This window comes from Psammomys obesus, unplaced genomic scaffold (genome assembly GCF_907164565.1).
Source record: "Psammomys obesus unplaced genomic scaffold, mPsaObe1.curated_primary_1811, whole genome shotgun sequence".
In the NCBI taxonomy this organism is placed as follows: Eukaryota; Metazoa; Chordata; class Mammalia; order Rodentia; family Muridae; genus Psammomys; species Psammomys obesus.
In genome coordinates, this window is record NW_026586589.1 from 9,486,477 (window position 1) to 9,503,760 (window position 17,284).

At 48.0% G+C, this 17,284-nt stretch overlaps 1 protein-coding gene across 1 annotated transcript; it reads right to left on the reverse strand.

The window, feature by feature from the left end:
* Nucleotides 1–10,128: 10,128 nt before the first annotated feature.
* LOC129672790 (BPI fold-containing family A member 1-like) lies at nt 10,129–14,777 on the reverse strand. The gene is made up of 7 exons (XM_055602427.1): nt 14,609–14,777; nt 14,263–14,434; nt 12,993–13,100; nt 12,542–12,691; nt 10,884–10,962; nt 10,508–10,571; nt 10,129–10,169 (listed from the first exon to the last, which is right to left on the reverse strand). Exons 1-7 carry the CDS (start codon nt 14,775–14,777, stop codon nt 10,129–10,131), a joined length of 783 nt encoding a protein of 260 aa, XP_055458402.1.
* Nucleotides 14,778–17,284: the final 2,507 nt, after the last annotated feature.

Consider the following 17,284-nt stretch of genomic DNA (forward strand, 5'->3'; position numbering starts at 1 on the left):
TCTCCTAGCAACAGCCTCCAGGAAATATAACAGAATAAATGCTTCATAGAAAATAGAGACAAACTCCCTGGCAATAATCAATGGGAATCGATTGAGAATCGGGTGGGAAAATTCTCCCCAATGTTTGAGATGTGGTTTAGAAAAATAGCCATTGTGATTATATGCCTTAGCTATTGTGATTGTGTGCCTCAGAAAAGGTCACCCCGCCCTGCTAAACTTCACCCAATTCTGTAACGCCAAGGCTTGTGCCCCCCTGCTTGCTGTCATGGAAACCCCCTTTAAAAATCCTGTTCACTCAGAGTTCGGGGTCCTACTTCTCTACTGCTGCATCAGTGCGACTTGGGTCCTGAGTTCAGTCACTCTCGTAATAAAGCTCTCTTGCAATTGCATTGAGTTGTCTCCTGGTGGTCTCTGAGGGTCCCGTGAACCTGGCATAACAGCACCAGAGCTCTAGGAGCTGAAGTTACAGAGGTTTGGGAGCTGCCTGGTGTGGGTGCTGGGACCTGAACTCCAGCCTGTTAGGACTGAGAGCAAGCACTCAAAACCACTGAGCCACTCTCTCAGGGTGGGAGGCTCATCAGCCAATCACCAGACACGCATAGATCCTGGACAAAAAGCTGGGCTGTGTTTGGCTTGTCTGCGGTCTCTACCTTCCTGTGGCCCGTTCTGATGTTGTTACTTCTGCCGCCCACCACTGCCATCGTAACACAGCCTCTTTAGCCTTCTGAGGTGACTGAGGACCCACAGCACTTTGAGTGTCCTCTAGTTCTTGCATGCCAGATTGGGACTGCGGAGGCATCCAGTCATGGAGTGAGCAGGGCCTCAGCCTCTCCGGCGTGGAGAGGGCCATTGTTAGAACTACTCGGCCCAGGCCATGTAAGGCAGTCTGAGAACTCCTCTTCATATGCATCATCTCATCAATTGGTTTGGTTCCTCCCGCAAATCTGGACTAATATACCACCTTTCTGTCCTTGTCTCTGCATCTCTGTCTCTCTCTGCTGTGTTTTCCTCTAATATCTGACTGCCTGAGTGGTTCTTTGGTCCTTGTACTTAGATTAGAAGTGAGCGGACTGTCTACATTTTCATTCCTCATCATATTCTCTACTTTTACAGCAAAATGAACTATTGAGGAGGAAGGGTCAAGGATCTGTGGACTGGAGCAGGAGAGATGGCTTAGCAACTAAGGGTGCATGCTCCTCTGGCAAGGGACCTGGGTACAGTTCCCAGCACCCATCATGTTGGTGGCTTACATCCTCGAGTAACCCTGGCTCCAGGCAGACAGACATTGTTTTCTGGCCTCTGCAGGCCCCTGCCCTTATGTATACAAATGCGTACATCCCATATACATAACTAAACATTAAGAAACATGTCTGGTCGCTCTTGAATGTGCTGTTCGTGTTTCTTCCTTTGGCTTTGCTGGCTGGTTCTTGCTTCTACAACTGCTTTTCCTCCAGTTTTAGGTCCCTCAGCCCGGGATGGAAGCCTGCAACACAACAGGGGGTCTTAAGAGCCACGCCCTCGAGATTTCCTCTTGTTCTTCTGCTGCCAACCGAGCTGTCAAACAGTTCTCAAGAGCTTCTTTTTTTCAGCAGATGGTTCATGGCAACCCTTTCTGTTTAATATCACCGTAGTAATGTCAGTCACCTGGTCAGAGCCACAGCCTGGGGTTCACCTGGATCTGACTCCAGATTTTCTCTTTACGTTCTTTCTGGTTAAAAGGTGTAATTGGAGGCATTAATGCACATAACGGATACATTGAACTACCCTGGGACCAGATAGCTGAATTCTCACAATAACATAACACCATAAGCTCATTGGTTCAGAAGACGCAATAAAGGCCTTCTGCTAACAGGTGTTCAAAATTCATATCTTGGTCGAATATTCTGGCTAACTCAGAGTAGACCCCAAGCTTGATGTTTTGCTTGTCATCCAGGAAGACATTGACTGGTTTCAGATCCTGGTGTGGCACAGTGCAAGCAGCTTCCTTTGTGACCTTTTTTCAGGACTAGTGTGAACCGAGTCATCACCCCAAGAATAAACTCCTCATCTATGTATTGGCTTTGGACCTTTTGTAATTAGACTAGTCAGGTCAATACCCTCACAACACTCCACTATGTTGTACAGGGACGTAGTTTTTTGAATGAAAGTGTTCCCCATAGGCTCATGTACCCAAACACGTGGCCTTGGTTGGTGGCGCTGCTTAAGGAGGTTCTGGAACTCTAAAAGGGACCCTTGCTGAGGGAAGTTCATCACTGGATGTGGGCTTTGAGATTCTGTAGCTTCATCTCACTTGATTCATTCTCTTGATTCCTGCATGCTGACAGAAATGTGATCAGCCAGCTGCTCCAGCTGTCTGCTGCTATGCCTTCCCTACCATCATGGACTCTCCTTCTGCAACCGTAAACCAAAAGCAGACTCTTCCTGTGAGTTGATTTTGGTCATGGCATTTTATCACAGCATCGGGAAAGTAATTAATGCAAGTAACGTTTCCATGGACGACAGTATCATAGTAAAGGGTGATGCTTGGATGCTTCAGCTCAAGGAGCAAATTTGCTCCAGAAACCACCACATTTCTCAGCTTCTGTCATGAAGCCATAGTTGAGCTCTTTCCAAACCAGTATCTTGCTGGTGTTCTTTCTCTGGCTCTTCTGGTAGGGGCCACTGGAGGCCGTGCCAGTGCTGTGGAGAATCTCATAGTCCTCTTATTGGGGCGGCATGGAAAGCCACCATGGCTGAGCTGTCACCACCCTACTGCCTTTCAAACCATGCTGCCCAAGCCCCTGTTAATTCACCCCTGGTGAACCACTGAGCCCAGAGTCCGAGGGCAGCTGTGGCTCAGCTTTCATTTCCAGTACAGAGGATGGAGCCCAGGGCCTTGGGCCTGCTCAGCACATACTCTGCTACTGAGCCACTCTCATCTCCTATGTTTTTATTGATAAATCTACAGCCCTTTATTAGGGACCAACAATTAATATAAGGAAACTGATGTGTGTATTTAATCTTGTACCCAGCTGGACACTAATCACAGTCAAAATAAGTTTATTGCAGAAAGTAGGCTGGGCACGTCCATAGCTTAGTTGGTCGAGTGCTTGCCTAGCAGAAAGGAAAGCCTGCATTTAGCCCGTAGTGCTGAACAAAACAGGTGGTGTGGTGGTGCGGGCCTGTAATCCCAGCATTTGGGAAGTGGAAGTAGGAGGACCAGAAGTTCACGGTCACCTTGCTTACATAGGGAGCTCTGAGGTCAGCCTGTGCTACAGACCCCCCCCCCCCCTTTTTGTTATTGTTTGCTTGTTTTTAAAGCACCGGGCTTGTCAGAAGCCCGAGAGTTTTTAGGCCTGAGGGGTGGAGTCTGAATGCTGGCGTCTGAGAGACCCACTGCTCTCAAGCTCTGTAACTTCGGGCATCGGAGTCTCCATGCCTGAGGAGATGAGGTGGAATCCTTGCTGGACAGTGAGGCAACATGCATGAAGGGTAAGTTCATTCTCAGGCCTGGAGTGGGACTAGTGTGTCCACCAGCTCCTTCTTGAGGTTGCAGAGTAAACTGTGCACATTGAAGCCTTATATGACCTTCAGATCCTGGCTTCCAGGGACCACGGGGGAGTTTGGCCCCTTCATTACCTACATTTATACCATTGTTCCTCTAAATGGTCTCTCTACTTTTAGAAGGAGGAAAGAGTTACAGGCAGAACTATGTTTACACCATCCTCTGTGTTTGTGAATGTGTGTTCGTATATGTGCGCATGTGTTTATGTGAGTGCGCATGTGTGTGGAGGCCAGAAGGCGGCCTTGGCTATTGTCCCTCAGAAGTTATCCACATTATTTTTTTGAGAGAAAGTATCTCATTGATGTAATATTTGCCAAGAAGGTCTAGGCCTAAGGGCCAGCAGAGATCCATCTCTGCTTCTTCACTGCTGGGAGTACAAGTACGTGCAATCATGCCAGGCTTGGTGTAGGGTTATGTATGCATGTGTGTGTGCATGTGTATGTGTGTGTTTATGAGTATGGTGCATGTATGTGTATGTGTGTGTAAGTATGTGTGTTTGTGTGTATGTCCTGCAGAACAAACTTCAGTGCAATGCAAGGCAGGAGTGCAGGTAAAGCACCTCACCTGCTGAGCCACCTCTCGGCCCTACCACCTTTTATTCTTAGCTCTGTACTCATCTGTAAGTTGTTCTTCATCTCTCTTTGTAGCTACCACTTATCGTCAGCTTCCCTTTCAGCCTGAAGGCTCCCTTTAGAGTATGCTTGATAGTGTCCAGTTCCCTTGGGTTATTTTTATCGTTTCTGCTTTTTCCTGGGAAAACACCAACGTCCACTCACTGCAGACCGGGGAGCTGTAGCTAATCAAAGTGATACGCTGAGAGGACACGGCTACAGAACACTCAGGCAGAACTTAAGTTTGCCAGGTGTGGCGGCACACCCCTTTCATCCCAACACTTGAGCTGCAGGGGCAGGTGGGTCTCTGTGAGTTTGAGATCACACGGAAATACATAGTCTAAACAAAAGTTGTCCTACAGTTTTTGTTGCGTGTGTATGGTGCTAGAGGGTTAGCAAGCCATGGTACCCAGCCGTGGGCAGAAGTGATTAAATTCTGCTCTGGGGGTTGGTGACCAGTATGTGCTGTTCTGCTCTGCAGTCTGGCACAGTAAGTGGGTTACCCAGGAAACAAGCCATGGTAGGTCATTGCTCCAAGGTAGGGTTAGCCGTGGGGGAGTGGGTGATGGGCTGACTGAGGTGCTGCCCATCCTTTGGCTTGACAGATGTAATGTGGTGAGCATGAACTCTCATCACATCCCAGAGGATGCCCAGAGCAGCAGAGGGGCCTGGGTAGGAAGCCCTCCCTGATCTGGGTTGCTTGAGCCCCTGTAGTGAGACCTGTTTTCATGCATTGATGAACGACTTGCAGTCTTAATGAGACTTAAAATCAGATCATTTCCTAAGGGAGAAATTTTAAAGTGAAAGAGCAGATATGGGCAAAAGGTCAGAGAAGCCTCACACCGCAGCCTGATTGGTGCTTCTTTGGTAAGGACCATTGTAAATACATGTCTTAGGCTGAATGGTGCTCTCAGGAATGGGACCAAGTGACCAGTGGCCTCATTCTCTGTTAAGATAAAAAGGGGCTCGAGCAGGACATAGACTTTCCTGTGGCTTTTGTGTATTGTTGCTTCCATGACAAGATTTTCTGGTCTCCTTAGGAGACAATGGAAACTGGTGACATCAGGTAGTTTGGGGATAATCTGCTGACTCAGGATGTTTTCCTGCCCGTGGTGCCTATGCACTGTGGGCGAGGCCTCCGGGCTAGAGCGCTGGTGACCATGGTTCCTGCTGCTGAGTGCATCACAGCACTGACACGGTGCCTGCTTGTGGAGAAGAACAACACCAGCCCCCGAGGGAATATATCCTCCTCACACAAGGAGGATGTGTGACGCACTTGGCTGCCAGCCAAGCCCGGTGCATTAGTCAGCAAAAGCTATGCTGGAGGGACGTGACATACTTCCTTTGGTTGTCCAGGACTTACTGAGGCAGGAGTGTCAGAAACAAGCTTGTCACTAGTTCACAAGGTTTCCAGGGCATGGAGGCTGGCAGTGGGCTACAACAAACTAGATGCCTTTGGGGCCTGGCATGGCAGATGCCATGAGTGTCACAGAGACAGTGGCACCCCTGCTAGACATGGATATGCTGTTATTGGCTTGGTTAGTGCCATTTTCTCCACCTCCTTGTAAGAAAGGGATGCCCACCTGTTACTGCTTGTAATATGCTTCTGAAGGGAGCCTCACATCTCTGCAGCATGCCAACTGTGGGTGGTTTGACTTTCAATAAGCCCAGAAACAGGAAAGTTCCTGGTATACTGATGGCGTCTTGAGAGTAGGGTACCCTGAAAGACCAGAATCGGCACTGACTTCAGTCCTTAACTAAACTATAATCTAGGTGAAGTCCAGTAGGCGCATTTCCTAGGGGGTCACATGGACAAAAGCCAAAAGCATACCCCCCAAAATAGTCAAACAAATGTTTTTTGTCCATGGTGATATCCACTAATATGGGCTTGGGCTGAAGAGATGGTTCAGCAGGAAATGGCACTTGGAAGCAAGCCAGTGATATGACTAAGGGTTTTGAGAACTAAGGACTACGTGTTCTCTATTACACCCCCTTTTTTTTTGGGTTCTCCTAATCAAGGTGGCTTATAAAACCACCCATTTTGAATGAGGCCTTTTGCAGCAGCAGGCCTTGGAAGACATTTAACAAGCCATAGACCATATGTTGACTTTAAGACTTTGGAGTTGCTGGCCCAGTGACACTGCAGGTGTCCATAGCCTTTGCCTATGTTGGTTGGTGCCTGGGGCAACAGGAAACTGCCCCTGGGGTGCTCAGTTTCTAGGCTGTTGGGCAGGTAAGCTTCCTGAGGTGACTTCCATACACATATCTTCAAATGACAGCTCTTTGCTTGTTACTGGGTGCTGGGGAAGACCATACATCTTACACTAATGCTGTGACCTGAACTGCCTTCACTTGGATGAAGCCCCACCAGTACAAATGGACAGATTCAACAGAACTCCATCTCCAAAAGGAATCGGTCCATACAAGAATGGCCCAGCCAGGATCTCTAGGGTCCAGTAGGTTCCACAATCAAAGAGCTAGCTCACCAGAATGGACTGAGCAACCAGACGTGGTCCAGGATTCAGACATGAGCCCTGATATACTGATAGTTCTGCAACACTAAAGGCTAGTGGGACCCATTGGACCCATGTAGTTTCCAGCCTTAGTTAATAAGTAAGTCAGTAAGTTAACGAGTTAGTAAGTAGTAAGTAAGTTAGTTAATAGTAAGTCAGTTCTGGTTTACATTGACCTTCTGGAGCTTAGTACCAGAACTGAGCCCAGAGCAATGGACTGCCACCATCTTCTCTCACACACCCTCTCCTTAGTCTATACCACTTGCTCTCACAGAACTTTCAAGTTAGCAGAGGTGAGAGCACAGGTCCTCCTCAGGCTGTTCTGAACCTCGAGAACCCTGCCATACGCACGGATGGCCTCCTGAATGTTTTCAAAGCCTACATCCCGTGTCCCAGATTGTCCTCTGAAAGCTTATCATTGTGCATTGTTTGGCTTAGGTGTTACCTCCACCTCAGGTAGCCAGTACTAAGCAACCACTCGTGATTGCTTTTCAGCAAACATGAGAGAAGTCTGTGAACTCGGAGTGAGGTTCACAAAAGCGGGCTGTGCAGGGACCCAGTGAGCAGGCCACATGTTGCCATTTCTCTGGGAAAGATGCCTTGGAGTCTCTCTGTCTCTTTCCCTGTTTGGGTGTCCACTAGACTGCCTGCCTGTCTGTCTGTCTATCTATCTATCTATCTATCTATCTATCTATCTATCTATCTATCTATCTATCTATCTATCTATCTATCTACCTACCTGTCCGTCCGTCCGTCCGTCCGTCCGTCTGTCTATCCATCTATCTATCTATCTAATCTATCTAATCTATCTATCTATCTATCTATCTATCTATCTATCTATCTATCTATCTATCTATCTATCTTTCTATCTATCTACCTGTCCATCCATCCATCCATCCATCCATCCATCCATCTATCTATCTATCTATCTATCTATCTATCTATCTATCTATCTATCTACCTACCTGTCCGTCCGTCCGTCCGTCCGTCCGTCCGTCCGTCCGTCCGTCCGTCCGTCCGTCCGTCCATCCATCCATCCATCTATCTATCTATCTATCTATCTATCTATCTATCTATCTATCTATCTATCTATCTTTCTATCTATCTACCTGTCCATCCATCCATCCATCCATCCATCCATCCATCTATCTATCTATCTATCTATCTATCTATCTATCTATCTATCTATCTACCTACCTGTCCGTCCGTCCGTCCGTCCGTCCGTCCGTCCGTCCGTCCGTCCGTCCGTCCGTCCGTCCATCCATCCATCCATCTATCTATCTATCTATCTATCTATCTATCTATCTATCTATCTATCTATCTATCTATCTTTCTATCTATCTACCTGTCCATCCATCCATCCATCCATCCATCCATCCATCCATCCATCCATCCATCTATCTATCTATCTATCTATCTATCTATCTATCTATCTATCTATCTATCTATACATTTGTTTTTGCCAAGACTCCCAGAGTCTCCCAGAGACTCTTTTCTTGCACTCATTTTTTCTTTATCTCCTTGTGAGAGAGGGATGTATGCCCACGTTACTGCCTGTAATATGCTTCTGAAGGAAGCGTCACATCTCTGCAGCATGCCATCCACAGGTGGGGTTTGACCTTCAGCAAGCCCAGGAACAGGACAGTTCTAGTCACCGTGTATATTGATGATATCCTGAGAGCGGGGTATCCTGAAAAACCAGAATCTATTCTATACAATATCAACTTTTCCCCTTCTCTTCTTGCTTCCTCAAAAATCAGGTTTTCCCCCTAAAAATAAAAAAGCCAAAACATAACATGATGACTCCAGTTAGCTTCCTCATTGCTTTTCATAAGCAGTTAAGACTTTGGACCCCAGTGCTTTCCTCCTATTCTTTCTCTTTGTCATTTCTGCCCTTCTGTTGCTGAAAGAACAGAAAAGGACAGTGTCCTTTAGCTTTCCAGGTATGTCCTTCAGGGCCTTTGAAGCATCTCCACACAGAGTGGCCACCATTCAGGCCACTATGCTTGGTGCACCTTTCCACAGTCGCCAGCCTGAGATGTAGAACTGAGACACGTATGTCCTCACACCCTCTGCTTGCAAGCCCAGCTCTGGAGCATAGCTACTGTCAGGTGCCTCACTTATGTAGCACCCTGTGTGTGAACATCAGTGACTGAGTGCTTATCCACAGCATCCAAGAGCAGCAGAGCAGCCAGGCTCATTTATACACAGCTGAACCCCAACCCTCAGCTGATCAAGACCATTCAGAACTGGGATGTGAGGCTCTAGGCCCTAGAGTCTAGGGTATGGTCTCAGCCTTTTTCTAGCCTGTAAAGCCTCAAGTTAAATAATGGTGAAGAACACAAGACAATAGTGCAGATGACGAGCTATTTTATTTAGTGATGGTCATGGGATTAATCATGCATGATGGGAAAGGAGGAGATCAGGTTCCATGGGGAGAAGGCAGGCATATCATTTTCCAGGACAATGGGCTGCCTTCTCTGAGCTGTGCAAGCTGTGCAAGAAGCAGTAGACTGAACAGCAAGAAATGATTCTGTTGGAAGAAGTATTTGATCAGACTTGAGGTCAATGACTCTCACTGGTACCATCCCATCTTCAGACTGGCCCTCTGAGGGAAGAAGGCATGCTGAGACCCAAGGATGGGAGCTCAGCCATAAGGAACGTGGCTCTTTGTGCATGTGTTTGGACATGTGTCTTTGTACCTGGGTGAACTTGACTGTACTGAGTCTGTATATGTTTGCACATATAGAGTGGTGTGAGGTTGCATGCACTTGTCTCACATATGTATCTGGCGTGTGTGTGTGGGGTGTGTGTATCCATGATGTGTGTGTTTATCGCTGATGATGATGGTGATGATGATAATGATGATGATGATGATGTGTGCATGTATCCATAACAATGTGTGTTTCTCTTTGCAGTTGTATTGACGGTACCTGCATCTCTCTACCCTGTCAGCTTTTCTGTGGACCCTTGTGTATATTTCTGAGTGTGTCCATTTGGATGCTTGTATCTTTTTAGATATTGATAGAGCTTGAATCTTAGATGTTCCCCTAAGGGCCCAGATGTTGATGGTGTGGTCCTCATGGTGGCAGTGCTGAGGAGTGAGATAGGGAGTAGATGGTGTTTAGGTCATTAGAGCATGCCTTCAGAGTATCCTATGGAATTCTACCTGTCTCTCATTTTGCTTCTTGGCTACTGAATGCATGGCTTCCTGCACTCCAACACCTGCCTTATTATGGCCCCCAAACAATGGAACAATTGGTCAAAAGAACCCCTTTTCTCTTTATAAGGTTGTTATCTTAGGCCTTCCATTAGAGTAATGGGAAGCTGACCAATACTGACGACATTGTCCCTAGGTCCCTGCTTCCTTCTAGAAGAGCAATGGCCAAGCCTCAAATACCAAGGAATGTGGAGCAGTACTCACTGGCTCAACCAAGGCAGGTCCTCCTCCCTGGGAAGCCTAGATTTTGATGACAAACTCTACTCCATGGATCAGTAATTCTGGACAACAGAACAAATACAAAAGCTGGATTAGAGTCATGATCTGGTGGTGAAGGAGTCCAGTAAGATCTCTGGTCACCAGGCATGCTTACTACACCCAGGCATGTGGGGAAGACCGAGCCTCCTCCAGACAGCTCAGCTGTTGTCAAGTCAGGCTGAGAGAAGGAGGCAGGCTTTATCTCGAACTCATCTGGACCATTCATGGGAACAAAGATATACCCAAAGAGGAAGGGATGAGGTCAGTGAAGCCCCGCTGTCACATTATGTGCAGGGACAAAACTCCTTGTGGGAAACTGATGCTTCCTTGGAGGGGGAGAAGACTTGGAAGCAGCACTTACCAGCAATGTCATGCACCAGGGTGACATCCAACTGGCTGAGAATCCCATTGACCAGAGGACACACCTGACCCAGGCCAGAGAGAGGAGTTAGATACAGGACCTCCTGGAAGGAGATCCTTGAACAGGCAGCATGCCCATGGTGAAATGTTCATTCAGGGTTACTTTCTATAGTCCAGAGAAATCAGCCAGTGTTTATGAGGGGACAGGGGGGATGGAAAGAAATATCACAGATAGATGGATCACAGGACAGATGGACTAATGGGTAGATTTCATTTCTCATAGAGGGTAGTGCAGTTTAGTTCACTCCAGGACCCTCTTTCAGCCAGAGAAGCTTTAAGACCCATGGGGCAGGGGATTGACACTTATGATCCCTTACCTTGCCCTGGATGAGGTCAGGAAGGACTTTAGTCAGTATCTCTATGAGGCTGTCTACAAGACTTTGAAGGGGAGTGTCTCTGGAAGAGGAAAGGCATGGATGTGACCCAGAGGTTTAGGGTTGGGCTGGAGAAGTTCAGCAGCCACTCAGTCTTGGCACCACAAACTGAGACCAGACCTTCCCCACCCCTGTGCATGGCAGATGAACAGCAAGGAACCTAGATGAAGAGAGTTATACTTGCCCCATCTGTGCACACACAGATGAGTGTAGAACAAGCGAGCACTTTCAGGGACATAACAGAAACACAAAACTGTATGGACTCCATGAATGCAGAACAGGGCTTAGTGTGTAGGTGTCTGTGGGACCATACTGGCTCAGCACTAACAGAGGAAGGGTCGAGGAGAGCTTCAACCCTAAATACCTCAGATGAGGACAGCAGAAGGTTCCCTCTCTCCTCTCAACACCAGAAAGTCAGCTGCTCCACCATCAACCCTAGTAAGAATTCACTGACCTGACAATTATCAGACTTCACTCCTCGTTTGCCCTTATAAGGTTCCCCCAGCCCATCCCCGCAGTCCCTGAGTGTGTAGATGAAGCATCTTCCAACACCCTTGCCTGGCCAATAATGCATAGCTACACAAACCTTGCCCCAGAGACGCTGCCCACCTCCCCAGGGGCTCAGACACCTCTCTCCTGCCCAATAAACTGAGCCAGTTCTCTGCAGCTGTTCTTGGGTGTATGTGTTCTTTAGGAGCACTCACTGCCGACCAAGGCCCTGCACTGTGCCCACCTTGCCCACCCTCCCTAGCTAAGCTTCCCTCCCTCTAGCCTGCCTTGGAGTGCAAAGGGCTGGCTACCCCAGAGGCAGAAGCAGAAATGGAGTTGCCATGGGGACTCAGTGAAATGAGGCACACAAAACCCAATGTATGTGATTGGTAAATGTGAGCCATGGTGTGCACAGGCCTTGTATGACGGGGCCTTCCCACGTGACAGACAACTGTAACAAGCAATCCAAATGGGCTCTACATCTGTTTACCTCTAAGGAATTCTGTCAATATTTTCAACATAGTTTCATCTTGTAAATAAAGAAGATGAAACATTTGGATAAACACAAGTGAAGTTCACATAGCCTGTAGTAGGTGGGGATTACATTTAAGTTAGTTTTTTAACCTAATCTATTATAAAATTGGCTATTCTATTGTAAATATGACAGTATAATAAACAGAATAATGTTCTTTAACACTATCTAGCTTGCTTTTTGAGCAATTCATTGTAACGACACTTGTCTCTTTGTAATAGATAAGAAAATTTTAGATAAAATATCTGTGAAGGTCCATGAAGTTGGTAAAACAGACAAAAAGTATTAATATCATTAAAAACCACAATGTGTACGCTGTTGATTTTTCATAACATTAAATACAATTGGCCATTCTGCCTAAGAAGGGATAAGTGAGCATTTATGTATTCACTTACTTATCCATCTGTCCATGTTGGTATATTTTCCCCTTCACTCAGCAAACACACATATATCAATCTACCTACCCATCCTCCTCCACATACACATCTTCCTTTCCATCCTCTTGCTCATCTATCCACCCACTGTCCCATCATTCCACACTGCTGTCTCTGGGTGGGAGAAGTTAGCCCTTTGGACTCACCCATTGAGCAAGGTGATTTGCAGGCTACCAGGGGGGTGGGTGCAGTCACCAAGCACCAGATGAACCCTCCCCTGATTGTCTCTCACGGCTAAGACTTCTGCAGTGATGTTCAGCTTCACAGCCAGTTCCAAAAGACTTCCGACCACGGGCCTGACAGAAAAGGAGAGATAGTCTGTTAGCATCTGTCTCTTCCCTTCACTTCAGGGGGAGGGTTTCTTATTATTAAGAGTGCCAGCCTCACCTTACCCTGTCTTTTTCATAGTTGTTCTCATCTCCCAAGTAGGAGAGAGCAAGGTTCAGAGAGGTCAAGAGAGTTTCCCTCATGGCCGAGTTTGCTCAACATCACAGCAAATGTGGCAAGGTTTGAGACCCAGGGCTTTGCAGCTCCCCATAGCCATCATGCTCCTCCTTTGTGGCCAGCCATTTACCCACCCCCTTGGGGCCTACTCACGTTTTCACTTCGAGTTTCAAGCCCAGAGGGATGGTGACGTAGAGACGATGGCCATCAGGGCTCTGCACGAGGCCAAGTTCCAGCAGCTGGGGGTCAGTGATTTTTATGCTGTTCAGGGGGCAACATAAGAGGATAAAAATCAGTGTCTCAAGTTTTCAACCTGGAAACCATTTTTCACACAAATTTTACCATCTTGGAGGGAGATCTAGCCACCTGAGATGAGGAAGACAGGAAAACAATCTTTCAGGCACATCCGTCTTCCTTAATTTCTGCCTGAATTGAATCCTAATATACAAGATCCTCTGTCCATCTCAGATCTAGAAGGTATTTGAGGAAGGAGATTGTGCATGACAGGGCAGAACCTTCTAAAGCAAGTGGATAGTTCTGTAGATTAGGGGGAGAGATGGGTAGTTGGACATATAGAAGGGTGTAGAAGAGGAAGCAGTTAGATGAAAGGAAGGAAAGATGGATGGATGGATGGATGGATGGATGGATGGATGGATGGATGGGCGGATGGACGGACAGAATGTCAGTGCTCACACAGAAGATGCATGGACAACTAGAATAAACCATGCAGAGGACTTAGGGCAGAAATCACTTGCTCTGTCATAACCAGCAGTGACAGATCAGCCCTCAGTACTTATCACGGCAATTAAAAAGCAGAAGTTGGAAGGAATGCAAAAGGGTGGGAAGAAGCCTCCTCTGAGCCGTCCGTGGTGCCAGGTATTTCCCCTTCCCTGGAGTCTTGGCAACGGCTTCGGTCCAGTCTCTCTAAGGACTCAGGCCCGGGTATCCAGTCACAGCAACAAGCTCCCCATTGTGGCTTTGTGCCTAAGAAGCCCTCTCTGAGTGGTCCATGGGAAGCAGCACATCAGGCCTCAGGCTCAGGCGACACAGATGAGGAGGGTGTGGCCTAGTGACTGCTCACCTTCCCCAGGTGGCAGTGGGCGACGGCAGTGGGTGGCAAAGGCCCCCACTCAGGGCTTCTCTGAGTTAGATTCCTGACCCTGCCTCACCCTAGCCATGGGGGCACAGGCACATCTCTGTGCCTCACTCTTCCCCTCTGGGCACTGGGGATCATGGAGCTGCCGTGGAAGGCCTGACACAGGGCGAACAGCTGCTGCTGGGGGCCAGGCCAGGCCTTAGGACCGGAGATGACTGCAAGTGCAGAGGGGCCGGTGTTCCTGCCAGCGTGGAGGGGGCCTGGGAGGAGTCCTGGCTCCGTCCATGCTCAGCCCACCCCTCTCCCTCTGCATAGCTGGCAACTCACTCGAGGATGTCGTTCAGGAGAGGGAGTGATGACGTCAGTTTTTCAAGCAGGCCCCCAACCAGGCCCCCAACCAGGCCATGAGAAGTGCCTCCTCCAGACTTTAAAATATTCAGGAGTGGAAGATGTTCCAAAATGCTCAGCAGTCCTTTAGACTGCAGGCCACCGCTGAGAGCTGCAAAGGGGAAAAAGGCCTTAGGGGTCATATCTGCCAACTTCAGGTCCTTACACCCTCTTCCTCTCTCATGCTCCCCTTCCTGGTATTGGGATGTTTGGTAAACTAGAGCACACATGTGTAAACACAGATACACCTGTGCATATATCCTGAAAGAGACTGTCATAGACTCACCATTTGTGAAGCTTCCAGCAAGATGTTGTGTGGGATTTGGAGGCAGTGGCAAGGGCACGTCCTGGCCCAAGGGCACATCCTGGCCCAAGGGTACGGGCACGCCTGCCAGCTGGGCTGTGCTCTGGGCCAGCAGCCCACAGAGGACAACGAGGCTCCCGACTAGAAACATGTCTCTCGGTGTCTGCAGACAGAATGACAAGTCCACTGTCTATGGAGATCAGAGGATTTTCTGCACTGCCTGCCTTGTCCCCACGGCTGGGAGTGTCACTATTTCCTCCCCAGAACTCCAGCAGCTGATAACTAGCAACAATAGCTAACATTGCCACAGGAGTCTGTCCCAGGCCCCAGGCTGATGCATTCGGTTACCAACTTCACGATCACCACATCCTCAGACGTGGGCACAGACAACCCCTCCTGTACAGTTGGGACAGAGGCCTGGTGACTCTAGGCACTTTGCCCCAAGGTCACAGGTTGCAGCTATGAGAGGATCTGAAGCCAGGCCTGCCTGATCCAGAAGCCTCTGTTTAAGTAGGTGACCATCAGATTTCCTCTGGGGCTGGGGGATGTGACTGTGGTGGCCTGGCCCTTTGCCCCCATCCCTGCTCTTCAGTGTGGATGAAGAGACTCCAACATGGCAGAAGCTGAAGATCTGAACTGCTTGGCCATCACCTCTGCTATGGGATAGCTCTTTGGTCTGTGGTCAGGCCATGATGGTTTATGGATACCATCAGGAGCCATATAGCGTCAAAGGTCACATGACCACAGGCGGCATCTCAACCTGTGACAGTGACCTTGTTAAAATTTCTTTCCTAGTTTTACTTAGGGCAGATGGAGAGCTCACTGCTGCATCAATGTTGTCCCTTTAGAAAAGATGAGTGAATGGCCAGTCCCTGCCCCTGGCCACGGCCAGCTCTGTTTTCTTCAGAAGGTCCCAGTTAGTGACAGTGCAATCTGCTATCACCAGTGAGGGGCCTGGCCTCCTGCTACCCGGAGCATCTGTGGAGAAGAGGAAGGATCAGGTCTCACCTGAGTCTCAAGGTCTTGGTGGCCGTCCTGGGCTCCTCTCCTACCTACTTCTGCCAGAGAGGAGCCAACCTCTTTTAAAGAATGGAAATTGGGAAACCTGATATCAGACGATGAGCTTTGTAATAATTCCAGTTTCTGCAATGTGGAAGTGTCTTTCAGGGCCCTCCAAAGTAAATACTTGTCAATCACATTAACAAGTGAGTCAGTTAAGCTGTTTGGTCTACAAATTAAACAAGAAAATTTGAGATGAAGGCTTACTCAAGACTTCATGGTTTCATGCACGAGGCAAAGGTTGGAGAAAGACTCAAGCAACTGGAGGATCAGATTTTTAGTGGTGAAGAGGAGGTCCAGTCAGAACCCTCAGGAACCTTTGCCTTGCTCTCATCTCTTGTGGCCTCTCATTCCCTGGTCCCATTCTTTCTTTCTGTGCTTGGCAAACTTGTTCCCACAGTGTTAGAAGTCAAACTATATTTGCCCTCCCTAACTTGAGCTACCCTCAATTTCATTTGTGTGTGGGTACAGGTGGGTATTTTGTTTTCCAAACCCATCATACATGGCAGGCATGTGCCTGTAGGTCCTCATAAGACCTTGAGATAGAAATGTCACTGCTGTTTTGATTCAGAGGAGGAAACTGAGGCCCAGTTAGCACAAATGGTCCAGAAAGGAAATGGCAGAGTTAGAAGTCAACTCATTGGATAATAACGACAAGGAAACAATGCCAGGTATGACTTGGCAGGCTATAGCCTGTGCCAGGTCCACTTATCCTGGCAAATTGGGGTTTGGGTTTCCACTGTGAGAAATCAGGGCTTGAACATTCCCCACACTTGCTCTCCAGTTTGATTCCCCATGCTATACTTCCCACTCTGTGTTCTGGAAACATCTTTCTGGGTTGCCAGGCTTGAGGGAGATCCTGTAGCCTCCTGGCATCTCCACTTACTCATATCCTTTCCTTAAATAAAGTAATGAAGCACTGTTCCCCACCACTTAGGCACATGAGGGCTATTTTACAGAGGGAAAAACTGAGTCAGGGATAGGCCGAGGTATTGAATTGTAAGAATGGCCAGGCTATGCTGTACAGCATGGGTTTGCCTTGAAGTCACTATGAAGCCCAGGTTCGCCTTGATCTTATCCTCCTGCCTCAGACTTCTGAGTGCCGAGATTATAGGCATGCCCCTGTGCATGGTCTGAGAGTAGGTCTTCCTCTGCACAGGTTCCTACTTTGGGTAAAGAGAGGTAGATAAGGTCTGGAAAAGAGCTGGGAATCTGTATTCAATTAATGGAAATTGTTGAAACCTGGAGGTGAGTATGGGTATGGCAGAAAACAGGGCAGGTCCTAGCTGTATGCTGACTTCAGCAGGCCACTCCAGTTCCGGAAGCTCTTTCCTCCTGTGTAAGACGAGACAGCCTCGCACACCTCAGGGCTATGGGGAAAGCGTATTTGGGGAGCTGGTGTGTATCTTGCTTGTAGGCTTCCATGCATTCTTCATATTTACCTACCACCTGCTGACTATGAAGGCATTTTACCCAGCCACAGAAATGTCTTCCTTTTCCTCTGAGGTCTCATTCCTGTTCCAGGGTATGAAGGGTCTCAGAGGAGGCTTGTCCTGAAAAACAAAACAAAAACAAAACAAAACAAAACAAAACAAAACA